The sequence below is a fragment of the Rhodamnia argentea genome, chromosome 1 (assembly GCF_020921035.1).
Source record: "Rhodamnia argentea isolate NSW1041297 chromosome 1, ASM2092103v1, whole genome shotgun sequence".
Taxonomy (NCBI): domain Eukaryota; kingdom Viridiplantae; phylum Streptophyta; class Magnoliopsida; order Myrtales; family Myrtaceae; genus Rhodamnia; species Rhodamnia argentea.
In genome coordinates, this window is record NC_063150.1 from 12806047 (window position 1) to 12827847 (window position 21801).

General features: G+C 40.3%; 1 protein-coding gene and 1 pseudogene across 1 annotated transcript; both read left to right on the forward strand.

Annotated features, from left to right (window-relative positions):
- The first annotated feature begins 6082 nt into the window (after positions 1-6082).
- LOC115731788 lies at positions 6083-10288 on the forward strand (annotated as a pseudogene).
- A 9387-nt stretch (positions 10289-19675) lies between these two features.
- On the forward strand, positions 19676-21394 carry LOC115753832 (protein JINGUBANG). Its single transcript, XM_048272397.1, has 3 exons — positions 19676-19742; positions 19782-21186; positions 21218-21394. Exons 1-2 carry the CDS (start codon positions 19698-19700, stop codon positions 21153-21155), a joined length of 1419 nt encoding a protein of 472 aa, XP_048128354.1. The 5' UTR covers positions 19676-19697; the 3' UTR covers positions 21156-21186; positions 21218-21394.
- The last annotated feature ends 407 nt before the right edge of the window (positions 21395-21801 follow it).

Sequence of the window (21801 nt, forward strand, 5' to 3'; positions counted from 1 at the left end):
AATTGCATATTTTTATGTTAAATGCCGATGATATGTTCCATAGCTGTCTCCTTTATTAAAATTGTATGATTTCGTACAATATTTACCGTTTATCTTGTACTTGTCTTTGCCTACATGTACCTTGTCGAAGTGTTACAATAAGTTGGATATACTATCCCAGGCCTGCGGTTTCGAATCCTTTACTATCGATGCTTCTTCGATGCCGGTAGGAGAATGAAGAGTTTCTTGCGTTGGGATGTGCTCGGCGTTAGGAATATAATTGATATTATCATCAATGTCTACCCAACATGTAAACTTACGATGATCATATTGATTATGAGGGTGAGAAAAATCGGATTCCCTCCATCCCCATCGGCATCAGGCTCTTTCCCCTATCACTAGCTCCACTTACACTTGCTATTTTTGTTAGAGAATTGAGAGCAAAACCGATTCGGAAAATTGACGGAATTGAACCGGGATTGAGAGAATTTGAGAAAATTCAGAGAATTGAGAGAATTTAAGAGAATTGAGAGAAAAAATGAAAAAGAGTGAATGGTATTTATAGAAAATTTAAGAAGGAAAAAAAAAGGAGTCAATGCACAATTTTGGTCAACTGAGGGGTAAGTCAATCCGAATTTTTTTAAGTCAATGTAAAGTCAATTAGATTATTCCATGGACAAGATTCCCAATCCGCCCGTGCCATGTCTACTTTTATGCATTAAATGAGGTTCATTAACTAAGCATTCAAATGGACCAATTGAGTAATGTTAAGTGGCTATTCTAGGGACCTAGAATAATTAGCCTCAATAAATGGACTCATAAGAGGCAAGCACATTAATGAAACTTGGGAAATAAGTTAGAAAATCAAATGTCATGAATGTTCTAAAGGATAAGATTAATGTCATTTTCAAGCATTAAATGTAGAGATAATGATCAATCATAACCATACAAGTGGACCAATTGAGTTAGAATAAGTAGCTACCCTAAAACCTAAGATAACTAGCTTAAATAAGTGGACCAATGAGGAGTAGGCTCATTAATGAAACTTGAGAAAGAAGTTAGGAAAAAGTCAAGATGAATTAAATGCATTTCACATTAGCAAACTTGGAGAGCAAGCTAGAAAATTACTATAAATAGAGGTGGGTTCTCTTCAATTTTTTCACAAGCCATTCCCTTTTTCCTTTTCTCTTCCTCTCTAGCTCTCACATCTCTCTCTCTCTCTCTCTCTCTCTCCCTCTCTCTCTCTCTCTCTCTGTCGTCGCCCATCTGTCCTTTCCTCACGTGTTCTTACTTATTTGGCTACGATCTTACTCGTCTTTGTGTGTTCTCGGATAGTTTCTACATCACTAAGGTAGGGGAATTACTAGTTTTGGCATAGGGATGTTAGTTTAATGTTTGATTAAAGTGGATGAATAGTTATTCTTTATGAATGAAATGAAATGCATGCCGGAATTGATGTATAAAACTTACTAAAGATAAATTAAGAAATCACATCATTTTCGTGTGTATATTTATTGCATGCGGTATAGGAATTTTTTAGAATGTGTGGATGGTGTGATAATCCTAATAAAAGATAATGATGAGATCATGCTAGTGCAATTATGTGATTGCCATTAAAAGACATCCACGTGCTTCCGTTAGCTCAAGAAGCTACGGGGTAGGGGCTCGAGGGCAAACAACGTATTTTTCAAGAGGCCATTGCTAGCGACAATAGAAAAGCAAGTGCCGTCATCTGCCAAAATTTTACTTGAGGTGATGGCGTGGACGCCATTTATCATTATCAAGTGATTAACCTCATGTACCGTTGGACACGTAAAGTACCGACGTTGCCCAGTACTGGAAGTTTCGATATAACCTCGAGAAAAAGGATGCCTATGAAAGTGAAAAGAAAAGAATGCATTTTGCATGTATTATCTAGTGTCTTGCGTGATGATTGATGTTAAGCAAGATTGCTATAAGGATTGAAAGGGTCGAGGAAATTACAACCCGAAAGTGAAGAAAAAAAAAGCATATGGTATATACTAAGTGCGTGCTTAATATTATGACTGATGTTGTGCTTAATGAATTTGAGTAATGGGTCACATGATAACTTTATGGTTCACGACATCGGGTGTTATAACTTCTACTCTATCTTGAAACTAGCGCTTTTCCTACTAGGTTGTGTGCTCATCCCTTCATTTTTTAGGGAATTAAGCATGGCTCGGTTGGTTTCGCGCATCGGCATGGTTATCAGGGTGGACATTCAAGAGAGGGATCTAGAGTGCGTAGGTTCTAATGTTGTATTTACTAGAATAAAGTCTATTGTATGGCTTAACGTGGGTAGAGTAGAATGAGTCTTGGTCCAGTTGGTAGCTTGGTTTCTGAATGACAATGACATGCTAGTTGGACTCATCTAGGATTTTGACGGACCTCCGGGGTTTCCAAGGAGGATAGTCGCTTGCACATGAGTGAGTTACCATAGAGTTCCAGCTCGAATAATGTAATAGTTAGTGTGTCGTGAAGTTTTTGGGTCAAGTTGTTTAGTCAGAAGTTTAACTATGTGTGTTTATTGGTGGAAGGAGTTGTGAGTCGACCTTTTGTCCTTTTCCCCATAATCTCGACTAGGTGAGATCATGTGGGGGAAGTATGTAACATTTTAATAGATGTTATCTAGTAAATAAAGAGGGTTGTTAGACTCTAATGAAGAAGTTCATATCCCGATGTTTTGGTTATTCCTTATCCGCACGCACAAGATTGGTAGGGAAAGTTTCATCACGTAGGACATCGAAATAAATAAATTGCATTGGACAAGTTTAAAGAGGATGATCATGGGTTGTCACATATTTACACCCAAACAAAGTACAAAGACATAAAAATTAGAGATTTGCCAAAGTGATCAATGACAAACAAATCGTGGGGTAAAGTTCACGTGCGAACGTGTCACATGGTTCAACCTCTTGCGGGCTTTATCCAATTTTATAGATTATGTAGGTTAGGAGTAAGAATTTCATTTGACGAGGTTCTTGTGTTTTTGTTGCAATCATAGAAATACTCTGAATTTAATCATAGATGTATAGCAAAATCAATTAAGGGGGTGTTTGTTTCATAAAAAATTTATGCTGAAGGAAGTGATTTATTTGAAATTCATTTTCGAAGCAAGTGATCGATTTTACCCTATTTGGGTGTGAGCATAAAAATGAGAGGGACGCAATTTTTCAATGTTCGGATTTTACTTCTGAACTTATTTTCTTTGGTGTTAGATTATGTAATGCTATGAATTCACAAGTGTGGGCACAAAGAACATCGGGTGAACGGTAAAAGATTGATGGGTTTCAAAGGAAAGTATAGAAAAAGCTGTAAAGATAGTAATCATAAACATGAACATAAATGAAAATATTCCATTTCTTCATTCTCTTTCTCTGGTTTCGTATTCATTGTTGGAAAGAAGTGAAGTAAGTAGAATCTACTGTGACATTTTAACACGTACTCTTCATGTCTCTACTTCATAGCCATTAAATAGTTTTAAGGGGGAAAATCATAGATTGAAAGAACAGATTTGCTCATTAATAGATGAGAAACAGAGAAAAAGAATTATGAGAGAGAGAGAGAGAGAGAGAGAGAGAGAGAGAGAGAGAGAGAGGGGTTGACGTTTCCCTTGTTAAAGAAGAAGTTGACCATGTAACGGTTTTTCTTGGTGGCCGTGAAATCACCCATGTTCTCTGTTGGTTTGGGTGCGTGGTAACACTTCAGTTGATTTCCTCAGATGTTTTCCTTCTTCATTAACTTTGATCAAAATTGTTTGTTATGGTTGAAATTCTACTTTCTATTAACAAAATTTTTGAAAACCGGTGGGGGGGGCGGGCGAAAGGGGGGGGGGGGGGGGGGGGGGGGGGGGGGGGGGGGGGGGGGGGGGGGGGGGGGGGAGAAAAAAAAAAAGGATTTTAGGTGGAGAAGTAAATTTGCAAAAATTGGGGAAAAAAAATAAAAAAAAAAAAAGTTAAAGATCTTGAGAAGCTCTAAGCTTGTTGTTTTTTTGAACGCTTTCCTCTTTTTAGTCGAGATAATTTTTTCCTAGTTGTAGGAAGTTCTTGTTTGGTGCTATTTTTCCAGTTTAACATTTTTCCCTGGTTGTTTGGTGGTTTTTGTCAATTTTACTAAGGAGGGGGGGGGGGGGAGAGAGAGAGAGAGAGAGAGAGAGAGAGAGAGAGAGAGAGAGAGAGAGAGAGAGAGAGAAATGAAGTGTTGAAGAGTTTTTCGAATTTTAGTGCAAATGTTTTTTTTTTTTTAATTGGGAATGCTCACACATTTGTATGCTTACGCAAAATTGGGAAAGATTTCAAGTTTTCCTTTTTTGTGAACAAGAGGAGCTTATTTGAGAAAGGGATAATGACTCAAATGGTTTCCGAACTTATGGTTTATGTGCAATGTGATTTTTGAACTTTTGAATAATTTAATGTGGTTCCTACACTTTAGCCTAATGTACAATATCATCCCATAACTTTTAATATGTTTAATGTGGTACTTGAACTTTTGATAAATATTCAAACTAGTCCCTATACTAAATGAAAATAACCAATGTTATTTTTTCATTAATTTAAGTTCAAGGACACCGTGGAACATGTTAATATAGTCCATGGATTGGTTTGAACATGAGCAATAAGTTCGGGGACTACATTCAATAAATTAAAAGTTCAAAAACGGCATTGCCCATTAGACTTGATTTTAGAGCCACATTGAATAATTAAAATTTTAGGAATCACATTGCATATCGGATCATAGTTCAAGGACCATTTATGTCATTTTTCCTTCCAAATCGATGAAATTTAATTTGATGGAGGGACACTTTGTCTAGTAATCAAGCATATCTATTTGACGGAGATGCTAAATGTGTTGGGGGTATTATATGAAATAAATATCCTGTTTTTTTTTTTGGTCGAAAAATATATATCATGTTGATTATTAGCGGATGAAATGAATCCTTCAAATATAATGAAAATGAATCCACATGCCCTAATCTTTAACATTGATCCGAACGTGCCGCATGTGATAAGTTTTTGTACAATATATGTTTAGGAGATCCATTAGGATCCGTGTGCTTCAAATTCATTCTATGCTCCAAATACTCCAATTTGGATAGTTGTCGAACTCCATTTGCTCTTTTCGCTGGATGGATCTTCAATTTGCATACGAACAAAACTACTAAAAACCAAACCAAATCATCGGGTGTTAACCTTGTCTTCTTGTCATATTTTAATGAAACAGTCGTCTTGTCGTCTTATGTGCACTTTCACATAGATTCTTATTCCTCAAGCAAGTGCCGAAACAAGAAATGAGTGTTCAGGTTGATATCTTGTATTTTGTTATCCAAGAGATTATGATGGGTTAAGCCCCGGGGGGGGAGGGGGGGCGGGGGGGGGGGGGGGGGGGGGGGGGGGGGGGGGGGGGGGGGGGGGGGGGGGGGGTGTTTTAAAAGAAATTAAAGAAAAATTAAAAATAAAAATAAAAATTTTTTTTTTTTTAATTTTTTTATTTTTTTTTAAAAAATTTTTAAAAAAAAAAAAAATTTTAAAAAAAAAAAAAAAAAAAAAAAAAAAAAAAAAAAAAAAAAAATAAAAATTTTTAAAAAAAATAAAAAAAAAATTTAATTTACGAGGGGGAAGAGGGGTGGGGAAAAAAACCAAACAAAAAAAAAAAAATATTTAATTTTTTTTTAATTTTTTTTAAATTTTTTAAAAAAAAAAAAAAAAAAAAAAAAAAAAAAAAAAAAAAAAAAAAAAAAAAAGCTCGAAAGGATTTGCAATGACAAGGAAAACATACAGATTCTTATTGTTAGTCGATGGATTCGAGCAAAACCACCATATGCAAGAACCGAAGAAACAACCGGATGCAGCCACCTTAAATCAATAATACAATGTCCGATTCAAACCAGCTCACGAGAGAAGTATGTTCACCGTGAGACAAATGCACAATGGCTGTTTTCCTAGTAAGTTCCATAAGTTAGTAATATAAATTCAGTGGACATACGGAATCCTAATGCAGTATCGGACGGAAGCCGGCTTGCAATAATTGTTGAAAGGCGTGAACACAACACATGAGCCCGAGGATTTTACTAGGGTTTTAGTTGATGGGACGGGAAACGGCCTTCCCCCCATGGGCCGATAATTTTGACAAGTTGTTGGTTTTGCTTGGAGTAGGAGGTAGCATAGGAGATGAGTTGATGACACCGCCGACGATCCTCGTTCTAATCAGTGTCATCAATCAGTATGGAGGTGCTGGGGTTAACGATGCATTCAAGAATGCGACGGTGGATGAGGTATGTTTGATCGAGTAAACAAGCTCGATACACTTCTCCAATCTGCTAACGTAGCTGTTTTGTGACAGCATTTATCGTGTAAAGCATATTCTTTGGTTCAAGCAAAGTTCGCAAAATGTCAATTTGTTACCGAGAGCAATTGGCTTATTGCAGTAGCAGTTGTATCCTTGACATTTTAGTGCGAGATTAGCGATCGGATGTACAATTCAGCTACTTATTAGATGTAAAATTCAAGCTTTTACCGACAACTCGGTTGCTTATTACATGGATAGCACGCGCTTTGCTTTCTATGTCGCAATGGGAGTGGGTGCATCGGCTTTTATCGGTATGTGACTTACCTAAAATGTAAATCCCCAGTGAGGGATCTTCAAATCGGTTTTTCCAAATACGTAATGTCTAGAAATAGTAAAGTGTATGCATAGTGAAGTCATGGCAATGTACGGATAACTCAAATTTGATTCGTCACCGAGAGGATGTCTCAATGCACATGTTTCCTTCTCTTTGGTAGAGGGAATATGTTGGACAAGGACCGCGGAGAGACAAACTTCTCGCATCCGAGTCGAGTACCCGAAATCAATCCTAAGATAGGAAGTCGGTTTTTTCGACGGGAAAGACGCCTCTTCCGGGTCATTTCGAGCATTGTCAACCATATCTTCCGATGCACATGTTAAGATGTCATAGCCCAGAAAGTAATTCCGACTTCTATTTTGTATGCATATTCTCCGACTCTTCTCCTTATAGCATGAATCTCACTCTCCCTTCCAAACTCTTCGGCTGATCCCAAACTCCCCGGTCCAATTCTCGACGTTTGTTTTCACGATTTTGGTTGCCTTCAAACTTTCATGGCGACTAGCCCTCATGGCTCTCCCATTTTCTCCGATGTTCGTAATGCCCGGTATCGGATTCAGGAAGCAACTAATGAACCTGGGGATGGAAATGAAAGAGTCCTATGCCGTTGCCGGCAGCATTGCCGGACAAGCGATCTCGTCCATCCGGACAATATATTCTTATGCCGGGAGCATCAGACGCTAGTTTGGTTCAGCCGTCCGCTGCAGATTACTCGGGAGCTTGGTATATAGCAAGGGTTTGTGAAGGGCTTGATGTTTGGGAGCATGGGAGTAATTTTCGTAGCTTGGGCACTCCAGGCTTGGGTCGGTAGTTAGCTTGTCACCGAGAGAGGAGAAAGGGCGGCCCCATTTTCGTCACCGGAATTTGCATCATCATGGGAGGATTGTGAGTTTCTTCTCATCCGATAGTGTATTTGCTCATGCTATGATGAGTTTAGCATTCTCTTTGCGTTGCCATTCAATGAAGCTCGGTTTTTTTAATCTCACAAGTCACAACTCGTCGCTTGTAAAACTCGAGTCATTCATGAACATTCTCCCTAACCTCTCTTCTATCGCCGATGCGTTGGGGTCAAATCTTCAAAATGATAAATCGGGTTCCGCATATCAACTCCGAGGAGAAGAAGGGAAGAGCAATAGCCAATTTTAGAGGAGACATAGAATTTAAAGGTTTCAGCTACCCGTCCAGGCCGATAGTTTAGTCCTAGACGGATTTCATCTAAGAATACGAGCCGGCATGACGGTAGGCTTGGTTGGGGCAGCGGTTCGGGCAAGTCCACTGTGATCTCTTTGCTTGAGAGAGTTCTATGATTTGATTAGAGGAGACCTTCCCCTTGATGGATGCAACATAAAGAATCTTCAGCTCAAGTGGTTGAGGTCCCAAATTGGTTTGGTTAATAAAGAGCCCGTTCTCTTTTCGCTACATCGATCGGTGAAAACATTATTTTCGGCAAAGAAGGGGCGGCAATGGAAGCAATCACAGAGGTGGCTAAGGCTGCTAATGCTCATGATTTCATTTTGAAATTGCCGGATGGGTATGATACTCAGGTGCTACAAAACTATTGCCTTCTAAATTTCCTCTCAATTTTTGTCTTGATGAATCGCAGATACTCTGGGAATGTTAAGGACTCACCGAGGTTTTTCTTTGTGCTTTCGGGTTGGACAATTTAGAGTGTTGTTGTCCGGCGGACAAAAGCAACGGAGTGCAATCGCAATAGCTCTCATTAGAGACCCGAAAATCCTTCTACTTAACGAAGCCTCGAGTGCATCGGATACGCAATCGAAAAGCATAGTACAGGAAGCCATGGACCAAACTTTGGTCGGGAGGATGACGATCATAGTCTCTCATCACCTCTCGACCATCTTGTAGGGCTGATCCGATAGCGGTCGTTCAGTCGGGAAAGGTCGTAGAGTCGGGTTCTCATGATGACCCGATCAATATGAATAATGGCGAAGGGGGGGCCCTACAGCAGAAGATGGTGCAGCTACAAGAAGTGGCAACTGAAAATGAAGCGCCTTCTAGTCCATTCTTTCAGACGGAGAATGCATATAGCCCTAAAAAAGGCGGGCCGAGCCGGGAAATAGCTGCCCCCTCCTTCCAAATGGATTCATGGGAGGATTTCAATGGTAGGGACTCGGCGAACATCCTCATCTTCGGTCTTCTCACCGGCGTTTGCTCGAGAGGAACGCGCCTGAGTGGTGACAAGCAATACAAGGATGTCAGGGGCCGACGTTGGAGGTTATCCATGCTTTTTGTTTGGGAAGCGTTGTCTCCATTTACTTCTTGGGAGAAAATGAAACCGGATCTATTGCTTCTCTTTTGGCCTGTTCTAATAGCCCGTTCTTCAACATCACAACTTTGCTATCGTGGGTGAGCGCTTAACTAGGGGTGCGCAATGCTCGAAAGTCCCCACATTTGTTATCGGTTGGTTCGATAGAACAAGGATTGGTGATTCCGAGATTGTGTGTTTGATGCAGCCTCTTATCATGGGTTCCTTATAATCGAGGAGCGTGTTGATGAAGAGATTGTAAAAGGAAAGTGGACAAGACGACTATTATTGCCTTCTCCTCTCGTGGCCGCATCCTCCATTTTTGTCGGGACATGCTCAAAGGTCCAAGAAAAGAAAGCATCGAGGTTTGGTCACCTCGAAGCACCTGTACAGCTGCCAATTCCTGATGATCGCCTCCATAACTTTGACGTATTGGTATGGAAGCTAATGATCCAAGGTTTGGTCACCTCGAAGCACCCGTTCCAAGTTTTCTTCACATTAATGAGCATCGGCCATAAAATCGCAAACGCAGGTAGCATGACTTCCGATTTGGCAAAAGGCGGGGATGCCGTCAGATCGGTCTTTGGATCCGAGATCGGGAAAGCAAGATCGAGCTGGAAAACCCCGAAGGAATCGGGATGAGCAAGCTGATCAGAGGGCATATAGAATTGAAGAACATATGCTTCTCTTATCCAACTAAGCCCCGGGCGACCATTTTCAAGGGTCTATGCCTCGAAATCGAAGCCGGGAAAAGAGTGGCACTCGTTGGGGGGAGGGGGGGGGGAAAACCCAAAAAAAAAAATTAAAAAAAATATGCTTGGGGAAAATGTATTAATAGATGGGGAAGAGCTATAAGTTTAGAGAACCGAGGTCTCACATAGCTCTGGTAAGTCAAGATCCGATTTTTTTGAAGTATTCATGAGAATATCATCTTTGGCAACGAGGATGCCACCGAGGTTGATGTCAAGAAGGCGGCTGCTCTTGCCAATGCTCATGAATTCATAAGGTAAATATAAAAGTCATAAATAGTATGGCTCAAAAGCCGATTGTTTTAAAATTGTTGTTTCTTGTTTGGCGAGTACAACACCTTCTGTGGGGCTAGGGGAGTTCGGCTATCCAGGGGGCAGAAGCAGAGGACCACGCTCGCTCGAGTGATACTAAAGAACCCAGCAATCCTCCCGTTGGATGAGGCGATCGACCCCTGCTTGAGATCTAGTCCAGGAATCATTGGAGAAGATGATGGTCGGTTGGGTGCTACCAACGCCACGATAGGCTCGGACTTGATAGCCATGATCAAGGATGGGAGGGTTGCGGAATGAGGCTCGCATGGGGATTTAGTTGCCGGGGCGCGTGGAGGGGCTTATTACTCTCTGATAGAAGCTCAGGGGCGTCAATCAACATAATGCAAGGAAAAAAAGCATTTTGCAATAAGATGCTGCAAAATTGTATATCCTATAGTCATACATGACCTCTCGAATGTGGTCGGTGAAACAGCTTTCGGCGTTAGTATATTGAGCTAAATTCTACAAACAAAAAGATCTTGTTTTTTAAAAAAATTTTTTTTTATAGATTTTCTCCGAGAAAACCCGAAAAAACATTCATGTTTCTTTTTCGAATTCACAATCTAGACAGTTAGTATGGCTTACTATGTTAGGATTCTGTAAGTATAGTCTATAGCTCCTCTTTAAAAGGACCGAACAAGCTACATGTTTCTTACACATGATATGAACCTTGTCTAGAAGCTATTTTCTGAGATTTACTGCGTGATCTCTTACAAAATTATATAGATTCATGTCCGGATGACAAAATTAGAAGGACGCTAAAAAACAGCCGTGAGTTTTACAATTTCCTTCCTAGTTTTCTGTCCGGAACCTTTTCTCAAACATGTTGTTCTGCATCATGATGAACTTGCTCTTGTGAAACCGATGTGATCTTCCAATGGTAAGAATGCTTGTCGCCATGAAACAGCAAGCAATGGCCACGGTCGTCATGGACTCCACAACAAAAGTTCTACGCGAACAGGCAAGATAATCACAATTTGCATCCATGCATAAAAGGGTCATCTTGGACTGATTCGGCGTAATATATAATGTTTCAAGATTGGGCGATTGGATGCGTCTGGAGAGATCCACACAGGCATTGTCAATTAGCGTTGATTCCATTGCCATTCACGAAAGCGTTGTGCGTGAAATATTATATTGCACCAAACCACAAATGGTAAGAACTGTTCGGCCGTTCCTTGTGACTTCAACCTCTAGGAGGGATGCGATCGGGTAACTCCAAACTTTTGGCCTCTACTTTGTTTTGAAATTCTATTTTCACAAATCGCGAACATGATCAAGCAACCATAAAGTTGAGGCCGACATATAAAGCGGCCATAAATTAGTCAACCACGAAGGGATCTTGAAAGAGATGAGTGCCGAGTTAGATAGACTAAATTCAAGAACATCGCTTACAATACAATATAGATCATAATCCTTACATTACGTTCTTCCTTTCTTCCATCAAATGAATATCTGCAACAAAAGATTTTGATTAGAAATTAATTTTTTCGCTCAATTTGTTTTATGATTGGCAGTCACTTTGGGTCCACATACTATTCCTGTGTATGGCACGGGTACTCAAAAGCTGAAAATTGGTAAAGAAAGGGGACATCACTGACCGCTCATTGGTTGGATCGGTTCCTTAAGAAGGAACCTTAAAGACCAAGGCAGTTGAAGTCTTAACCGAGGTTATTCATCAAGTACTCAGCTAAGAGAACTGATCGGCCCTTGTTTGAAATCTATGATCGTCTTGGCCAAAGTCAATGTAGAACTTGAGTGGGGAAAACCGCTCAAATTTGAAGTTTACAAGAAAAGGGAAATAATTCACAACAGTGCAATTCGTACCAAACTCTGAATCTTCACCTCTATTTGATATCTCAAATTGAGTAGGCACAGGATGTTTAATTGCTTGATTGCCATGTTGCTCAATGTATTTGGATAAGATTAAGCTTCGCAAGCATCTATAAAATGAAAACCATACATTAGTGATAAGATATACATTCCTCAAACAAGCTACTAAGATTAATGTCTCTAATGTAAATGTGATTTATCAATACTAAAATCTAGTCGGAACTTGTTTTATAATTAATGGATTGCCCATAACTCGTTTTATATGGCCTACACCAAGCTTGAATCGTTTTATAATTTGTGGATGGGGGTTTCCACTACCTTTGCTTATCCAAACTCGTTGGGGTTCGTTCGGCGGGCGTGCTCCTACTAACTCGACACCGATCTTAAGCCTCCTTTCATAGCAATAATATAAGGAGAAAATGCTAAAATGTCTCGAGATGGGTTAGGCATGGTAGAATTTAAATCTTGAATAAATGGGTTAGGGGTTAATTGGTCATTTGGTTGGCCATTAACCCAACTCACCACCTTTTTGCGGTGACATAAGTTTTCGGGGGGTTTGGTGTGTATGTCCCCACCATGATTATTATGGAGAAAGAAATCAGGATGAAGGTGGATTTGGAAATTATTAAGATGTCCGATGCTAGGTCTTAATTAAGTAGAAGAAGACCTAAAAATGAGGGGAAGATTGTTGAATGCGTGTGGTTGTGTTGAAATTCTCCATAAAAATTAATGTAATGTGTGTTTATATCTTGATGACCCGCCTCTTGGTTTGTTTTAGTGAAAGTTAGCCCAATTGAATATGTTTGCTGACTTGTCCTGCGTTCTCCGGTGAATGTTCGGGGCCGTTTACATAATTTTGACACCACATATCCTATAATATGATTGTATTTATGGTTATTAAGTCCAGTAGGACAAATTAATTAGTAATGTTATAAGTTATAATTGTTGGAAACTATAATTATGATTGCTGGATTCTTTGTGGTTATTGTTAATTACTTAATTGCTCTATTATGATTATACTTTGTAATTTTTATTAGTGCTACTCTTCTTTTTTAAGTGGCCTTCTCCAACATTCTTCCCAATCATTTCGATGACATTAGCTCTTAGTCTCATTAACATCTCATCATTTGTCTCTAGTTTTGTAGTTGTCAATGTTATAATGACTCCCTTACTTGGCCAATGGAGAGTGCATCCACAATACCTTTCTTGGCTATGTTATACCCATTTGCCTTCTAATTATTACCATACGGTACCAATGCATTTAGACTTTTGATAATTTGACTCTAATTTAGTATTAGGTTCGTGCACGCAACGAATAAGTGTAAACGAGAGAATCGGCTGGTTTTTCTTGGTTCTCCTTAAACTAGGTGATAATTTCACTATATTGAGACTTTAGTTTTATTGCGTGAGAGTTTTACGTATTATTCGGATCCACGTTCTTCTTGGTCATTTGGTTCGGCTTACCACTCCCCCCATTTTATGCCACGTCCATAAATTTTGTGGGCGTTATGGTGTAGTAATGCGATCCCCACCATGATTACGTATGGAGAAAGAAATCAAGGATGAAGGTTGACATTGGACATTCAAATTAAGATGTCCTAATGCAGAAAGATACTTAAATTAAGTAGAAGAAGACCTAAAAATGAGTTTGCGTGAGGGGAAGATTGTTGAAATGCATGTGTGAGTTGTGTTAGAAAGTCTCACATCAAAAAATTAATGTAATGTGTAGCAGTTAATATATCTTGAATGACCCGTACCTCATTGGATTTAGCTTTTAAGTGAAAGTTAGCCCAATTGAATATGTTGACAGGCTCGGACTTGGACTCCCTCTTGGCGATATCCCCGAGTGAATGTATCGGGTTTCTGCTACCCGTTTCCAACAATAATTTTGAACACCAACAAATATCCTATATTATGATTGATATTTATGGTTAATTAAAGTCACAAGTAGAGAACAAATTAATTAGTAATGTTATAAGTTATAATATGTTGAGAAACTATAATTATGAATTGCATGAAGCATTACAATATTCGTGGTATATTGTTAACTACTTAATTGAACTCTATATATGATTATACTTTGCTAATTTTTTATTGGTGCATACTCTTCTTAATTTTCTAAGTGGCCAATTCCTCACCCAACATTCTTCACCAATCATTTCGATGACATTAGCTCTTAAGTCATACATTAACATCATCATACATTATGTCCCTCTAGTTATTGCTAGTTGTCAAATGTTATAATGACTCACACCCTTACTTGGCCAATGGAGAAGTGCATCCCCAAAATACCCATTCTCTTGGCCTATGTTATCAACTCATTTGCCTTCTAATTATTACCATACGACCACACAATGCAATTTAGACTTTATGATAATTAATGACTCTAATTCTAGTATTAGGATTCGGTGCACAACCGCAACGAAGTAAAGTGTAAAAACGAGAAAGAGAAATCGAGACATGAGATTTTATCTTGGTTCATCCTTAAACTAGGGCTACGTCTAGCAGATAATTTCACTATAATTGGGACATCGTACTTCTCATTACGTTACTTAATTGCAAGTGAAAAAGAGTATATATAACAGTAATTATTCGTAGGATCCACGTTCTTTCTTATCGTTAGGGAGTATGAACCACACCCTAATATTTAGCTACTAATAGAGAGGCCATATGAAGCAAGTTCATTGAAACACTTGCTCCTTCATATATTAAATCATTTAATGGTCCAATCATGGAAGAAGGGCATATGAAAGGACCCCAACCCCATTTCATTAACATTCACCCACAACTTTTCTTTCAACTTTCATTTTCAAAAAGACCCCACACTTGTGTTATTAACATTTATATCTCGATCTTTCGAGTTGGACGAGGAGATTTAAAGACTTTGCTTTATCGAACCGTTTCGCGATAAGTGAAACTCTACGTGCTAAGCTATAATAACCTACTTAGTACATTGACTTGGTTGTTTAGTGATTGTTAATTTTTAGTTTGAACCTTGATGTCAAGTGTGAGAAAGATATAATGATTCTGTGATGAATCGTTGTGCTTGACACATGAATCAATGAATTTCTATATGTTGAAGTCGTGATTAATCAACTTGATTGAAATTGGGTAGTATAAAAGTAAAAATGGTGAGAACAAATTAAAAAGTGATAGTTTTGAAATTCAACTAAAAAATCATTACTAGCTAAGTGTTGTTGATTAATAGAGTTGCCCATTAGTTGAGGTGTTGGTGATTATGTTGTCAAAATTCATGTTGTCGATTGTTTGATTGTCAATGTTCATGTGATTTTCATATTGTCTATTGTTTGGTTGTCGATGTTTGCGTTGTCGATTCTTGATTGTTACTATTGTTTGTATGGAAATCGAAAGGGTAAGTATATTATTAATCATGATACCATGCAATTATCATGTCTCATGTGCAAAACTTATATAATTTGAATATAATAAGTAAATTTCGTCATCCGTATGTAATTTGCGATGATGCAACGGGAGATTCGGGATTCCCCCGTTGTGTGATCTAGAGATGTCTCGGGGAGTGTTTCAGGATGTCTTAGAGTGGAGATGCCCCATGTATTGGGATGACTTGGCAGGAGGTGCCTTGGGAGTTTCGGGATGCCCATACTATGTGATCTTGGATGCCCCAAGAGTTTCGGAAAGAGAAATAATAAAGAAATAATGTATGTTCATGTGTTTATGTGACACTAGGCCTAGGTTATACTAGTGCATCATGATGTGTGTGATGTGTGATGGCATCCACCGACCGACGATGAGGTAAACATGTGATATTATTGTCGGTACATATTTCTATGGTAGATTTTGTAAATTATGCATGCACCAACATACTTGACTATAATGTGATACTTTGTTTGCATACCAAGTTGAGTGGTGACCGGGTTTCCTAACTTAAACTTAGAGGCTTTTATTTATCGAGCTTCGACTCACCCCTTATTTTTTTAGATTTGTAGGATGGATCACTTTGAGTTTCCATGTACTTGGAATGAGAATGCCAAGATGAGCTTGTACCCGAATTGGCTATAGTGCATACTAGGTGCAATTCCACCGTGAGGGTCGACAGGGAATTGTTGAACCACTTAGGGGTATCAATGGTATCCATGGTTCCCCTGATTTCGATTTTCGATGAGTGGGGTTATCGATTTATAGTGAGTAATGGTGATATGTTACCCTAACCCTTTCCCAGGTGTTATATATTATGTGCTAGGAGGCACCGACATTCTTCGGAGGTTTTTCTGTTATGTCGTGTCGTGTCCGACACTCCAACACTCTCCAACACTTTTCAACATGCAACCGATAAGTGATCGGCGCTCTAGACAAGCTAGTGACACACGAGTCCAATATCCCGACACGTAATTTCGACACTCATGGGGTTAATTTTAAGTATTTTTAATAAATTAGGGGTCAAAAATATATACACTTGAGTCATATATACCCGGTCACCCCAAACTTAATATACCAAGCCATCTCAAGAAAAAACCTAATCATGAATTCCTAACAGATTTATCATGTATACAACGTATCCCAACGTGTCATAATTCTCTATTTTTTGAGAAATAACGTGTCGGTATGTAGTGTTGTGTCGCATGTCGGTGTCGGTGCTACTTAGATTGTGTGTTTTATTTGAAATCTATGTTGTGAAACATATATTTAATATTGTAAAGCTGGATATGCATATTAGTAAACTTGTGCATTATTTACCGGGGATGTTTGAAAAATTTACATGCGTAAGCATAATTATAAATGTAAACGGAAAAGACACGTGTGGCGCGTGACATTCTTGGGCGTTACAGTAACTCTCGTTATTGCTACTTAGTTTCCTTGTTTTAATTTATTCATATAGAATTGGACAGTTTCGATGGTATGAATCTATTAAATCAATATTCCTATGTTGATATTGTAATCACTAATTTATTGCTATGTTTATTTGATTACATAAACCGTACTATGTAATACCTATATCAACTCTACATTACAGAAGTAATAACTATTTCAATACAGCTTATACTAAATGAGCGGCAAAAGGGAAAAATAGACAAAGATCCGATCTTCGAAAATCCTTATTTATCTCGCAAATATATGCGAAATTTTCATATCGTTAAGAGCTTGTCATTTCACTTTGTGCATTAATCTCATGAATTGATTTTGCAGCACGATTTTGTTTGAAGTGAGACTTCCCACGTCTCTTACGTTAGAGATTTCAATAGATTCCACATACTTGCAAGTTCTCTTCGCCCAATCATTTTAATTTATTGAGTCGGACTTTTTATCATGTCGGCATCTAAAATGGAAAAAAGGTCGCATCGTAATTGCCAGCTAAAGATAATATGGACCCATTTTCAGGATAACTCGAACTGGACCGGTCGATGGGGATGGGGTTCGTCGTCTTTAACTCCGAGGGAATAATGATGTATCGATATTTTGCTAGAACGAAAGCACATTAGTCTTCATCCGGCATGTTCCCATCTTAGCGCATATGCTTTTGGATCCGATGAACACGATCGATCTCAACGTCAAATGATGTGAAAATCGCGAATTCTACGCTACCGAACGACCTAGATCGAGTGGGCTCACATGTACGGAACACATGTAAACCTTTTTTTTCCTCCAAAATATCATGACTTATCATTGTCCTTTTCTTTTTTCTTTTTTCCTTCCTTCCTTTTTGTGGCATTTATCCCTTTTTTTCCGTCTTGATAGTTGCTATAGTATACACGGTTTCAGCATCTTCCTCTCCGCCCCCACCTTGGTGGACTGGCACCAACTGGAGTGGGCGCTACATTTTGTCCAAGAGTTGGAAAAAAGTGCATCTCTTTCTCTTTCTCTTGTTCTCGACATCACCGCGTGTCCTTATTATCCTTTTCTAAATTGGGCTGACCGGCTACTCGGCCCGCCGTCCGTCACCATGGCCACAAGCCCCCTCACCCTCTTTCTCCGCACGGTGCCTTTGAACAAAAGGTAGGTCGCCGGCAAGTCAGTTCAAATACACTACGTGAAGCATAAGTTTACGATGTAGGAGCCGAAATTTCGACGATTTATCCTAGGCACGGGATGCTATCATACGATCATATCCGACGATAGCTATCCCTAGATGACGTGGAGTTTGCCTTCCTCACCATTTCCTCCCTAAGTTGAAAGAAAGTATTTTTCTTCCTTTCATCTCTAGGAATACCCCCAACTTTTACGTCTCGGAGTTCGGACAAAACAGTTTAAGAACTTTACTCAGGTCCACCTCAGCTTCTTTCTCCGTTGCATTTTCTTATCATTTTCTCAGTCTTGTCATTGTTGAAATTGTCAAAATGCCAGGACTTAAAAAAAAAAAAAATGAACAGAACCTCTTCATCCTTGTAGGCCCCTTTGGTAGATAGTTAACTTAGTTTGCTCCCTGAGACAATCGTTTACTACGTAACGTTAGATGATCGACAATTGATCTTTATACAGTGCTATTTTCACCTTCATGTTAGTTTTTTTTTTTCTCTCTCTCTTCAATTTGGTCTGTCTTTTTTTTTTTTTTTTTGTGAACAAAATATAGAGAGTTGAGCTCGAAGAAATTATACATTACTGCAACATCAAGAAAAAATTGTTAACTTACCAATTTATCATCCATGTGTGTGCGACTTCATGGGTTTTCCTAAGTACATCGATTGTCAAGCTTGATTTTTGGACTTTAGCTCAATATTCAGTGTGATTCTTCAACTTTTAATTTATTCAACGTGATACATGAACTTTAGCTCATTATGCAATGTGGTCGTTGAACTTTTAGTACATATTTAATTTAGACACTAAATTATAAGAAAATGTTTCAATATTGTGATAGCATTGAAATATTTTTATATAATTCAAAGATTACATTGAACATGTACCAAAAGTTCAGGAATCGCATTGAACAAATTAAAAATTGAAGAACCAAATTGTTCATTGAGTTAAAATTCAGAAACTATTTATGACAGTATGATAGTTCGACTGGAATTGCTAAAGTCCTCGTCGACCTATTCTGCTAAATCCACGTCTAGCCCAATTTTTTGACGACCATGTTCATACATATAAAACAATTAAGGAGTATGACTTGATCTATAGGACGGACCCCAAATTCAACATCATCTTCCTAAATTCAACGCCTTATCATCCGGAGCGCACCCGGCAGGGCAGCCCAACCCAGATGACCCGCTCAGTCCTTTTGACAACCTCGGACGTATCGTACCAACCACCATGTCCCCCTGCTATTCCTTCTGTCATCTTCCGAAGCGTCAATTTCATGTGTCCTCCACCCCAATGATAATTACTAATGATATATTTTTCTTATTTCTCTTGGTTTGACAATCTTAGGGTATTTTTGGTCTAATTTCGACATACTAAATTAATTAGTTGGGTACTCATCAAGAAAAAAAAAATCTCAAATATCCTATTGGTCGCAAGTAGGGGCGATCGTTTCTCGATTTGGCCTGGTCCCATTGAAGAACCGATATTAGTAGGGTTGAACAACACGGACTTTAAAATTAATGTGTTAATTAAAATTAAGTTTACAGTTACAAATAAAAAAAAAAAAACGATAGATTACTAGGTTTTCATCTAAAACTAAAATAAATAAATACAAAATAATAGGTCCGATCAAGGCGATTCAATTTTCCCATGAAATCGGGAACCGTATCGAAAATCACAAGTTCCAATGTTAAAGAATCGAGAAATGGACCAACGCTTTCGGAATGAGACCGAATCGGTCAATTCAAACGATTTTAGATTTGACCTATCCATCTTCCTCACTCTTATAGGTGAGCGAGTTTAGGATGTTTTGCGGTGCGCGAGTTAGGATGTTTCGTGTCTACAATCACTCTTTCCACGAAATGTTCACAGTAGATAAAGAAATACAAGTTGCAAAAGTATTGTTTCCTCTGTCACCCCTCACATGCTTTTCTATTTAAGCGCTACCCTTGACTCCTCCTCTCTCGGCCTTCCCCACCCTCTTCTCTCTCTCTCTCTCTCTCTCTCTCTCCTCTCAACAAGGACGACGGCCATGGAGGTCCGGTCATGGCTCGCCACCTGCTCTTCCTCCTCCTGCACTGCCACTGCTGCCGACGCGACTGTCCCATTATATCGATCGTCTAACTGCGGCACCAGCCGCTCCTCCGACTCTCCAAGCGGCACCTCCACCTCCTCCTCCTCCTCCTCAAACTCGAGCTCGAGCTCTCGCGAGACGAGCAGCAGCAGCATCGAATCCAACCTTTCCCTCCAAACTCTACCGTCTGTCCCTTCCCTCCAAACCCTAACCACCGACTCCCTCCACCTCTCCGTCTCTCACCACGTCCTCTACACTCTCTCTCCTCCCTGCCTCCTCCCCATCACCTGCCTCGCCCCCCACGGCAAGCTCCTCTACGCCGCCTGCGGCCACGAGATCCATGTCTACGACGCCTCCAATGCCTCCGCCGGCGGCGAGATCTTCCACATCGATGCTTTCAACATCCGCGCCTCGTCCACGGGCTCCGTCAAGTCCGTCGCCTTCTGCGGTGGCCGGGTGTTCACCGCGCACCAGGACGCAAAGATCCGCGTCTGGGAAGCGGCGCCAGACGGGCGGCAGCATGGGCTGGCCGCGACCCTCCCCACCGTAGGCGACCGCCTCCGCCGCTTCATGCTTCCGAAGAACTACGTCACAGTACGCCGCCACCGGAAGCAGCTCTGGATCGAACACGCCGACGCTATCTCCGCCCTCGCGTCAAATGATGGCCTTGTCTACTCCGTCTCCTGGGACAAGACCCTCAAGACATGGCGTGGCGGCAGCGACAGTGGCTCCGATCTCCGGTGCCTGGAGTCCGTGCGGGCCCACCACGACGCCGTCAACGCTGTGGTGGTGGCCACCGACGGGACGGTCTACACCGGGTCAGCAGACCGGAGGATCCGGGTCTGGGCGAGGCAGACAGGGGAGAAGCGGCACTCGCTGGTGGCGACGCTGGAGAAGCACAGGTCAGCGGTCAACGCGCTGGCATTGAGCGGGGACGGGTCGGTGCTGTTCTCCGGGGCGTGCGACCGCTCGATACTGGTGTGGGAGCGAGAGGACAGCGCCAACCACATGGTGGTGACGGGAGCTCTGAGAGGGCACGCGAAGGCCATCCTGTGCCTGATCAACATCTCCGATCTGCTGCTGAGCGGGTCGGCGGACCGGACTGTAAGGATCTGGCGGCGGGGAGCGGAGGGCAGGTACTGTTGCTTGGCCGTGCTGCAGGGCCACCGGAAGCCCGTGAAGTCGCTGGCCGCCGTTTCTGGAGGAGATGGCCTCGTAACGGTGTTCAGCGGAAGCCTGGACGGGGAGATTCAAGTGCGGCGCGTCTTGGTCTCGAGCGTCGACAAGGGCCGGTTCGGATCGTGCTGAAATTGGAATTCGTGAGGCCAAATAAAAAAGCAAATAAATTTCTTTTTGGGTCAAAATAAAGAGAATAAATTTACTAGGATGAAAAACAACTGAGAAATTATAGTATAAGTTATTTTTTAGGCTCTTTTGTGGCACCATCTTGTGAATATCTTGTTTTATTTTTTTCTATTTGAAGAATTTGATATGTACCACACGGAGTTTGTACTCTATCAAATTCATGATTATATCCAATGAAATAGTTGGTTTACCAAACTCGTGTTTTCACAACACAAGAGTCCGTTCATTTTTTTCTTATTTTTCCTTATAAGTAAAACTTCACACAAAGGGCAAATTGACATTGACTAATCTTCATAAGCAGGTATCAACAAATTTCAAACCCAGTATAGTATATTCATATCGAGCCATATATGTTACATCACCGCCCATGAAATGAGCGTCTATCGTAGCCATAGGCGAGGCCATCAATCCTACTGCGACCAAGTTTTTGTCGCAACATTTGTCCATTATCTTGTAGCATGAGATGCTACCGCCCCTCTATCTGATTGGTACGCCGTAGCTTTACTTTACTTCGAACTTGCGACATCGTTTATGTGTGAGAACATTGTCTTGTCCATCGGCGGAGGTGGTGAAAATGAAAGTTTGTACA

Coding starts and splice junctions, on each gene's coding strand:
- LOC115753832 (XM_048272397.1), top strand. CDS start 19,698: ATGCTTTTCTATTTAAGCGCTACCCTTGACTCCTCCTCTCTCGGC. Junction 19,743..19,781: donor TTGACTCCTCCTCTCTCGGC/CTTCCCCACCCT, acceptor CTCTCTCTCTCT/CTCCTCTCAACAAGGACGAC.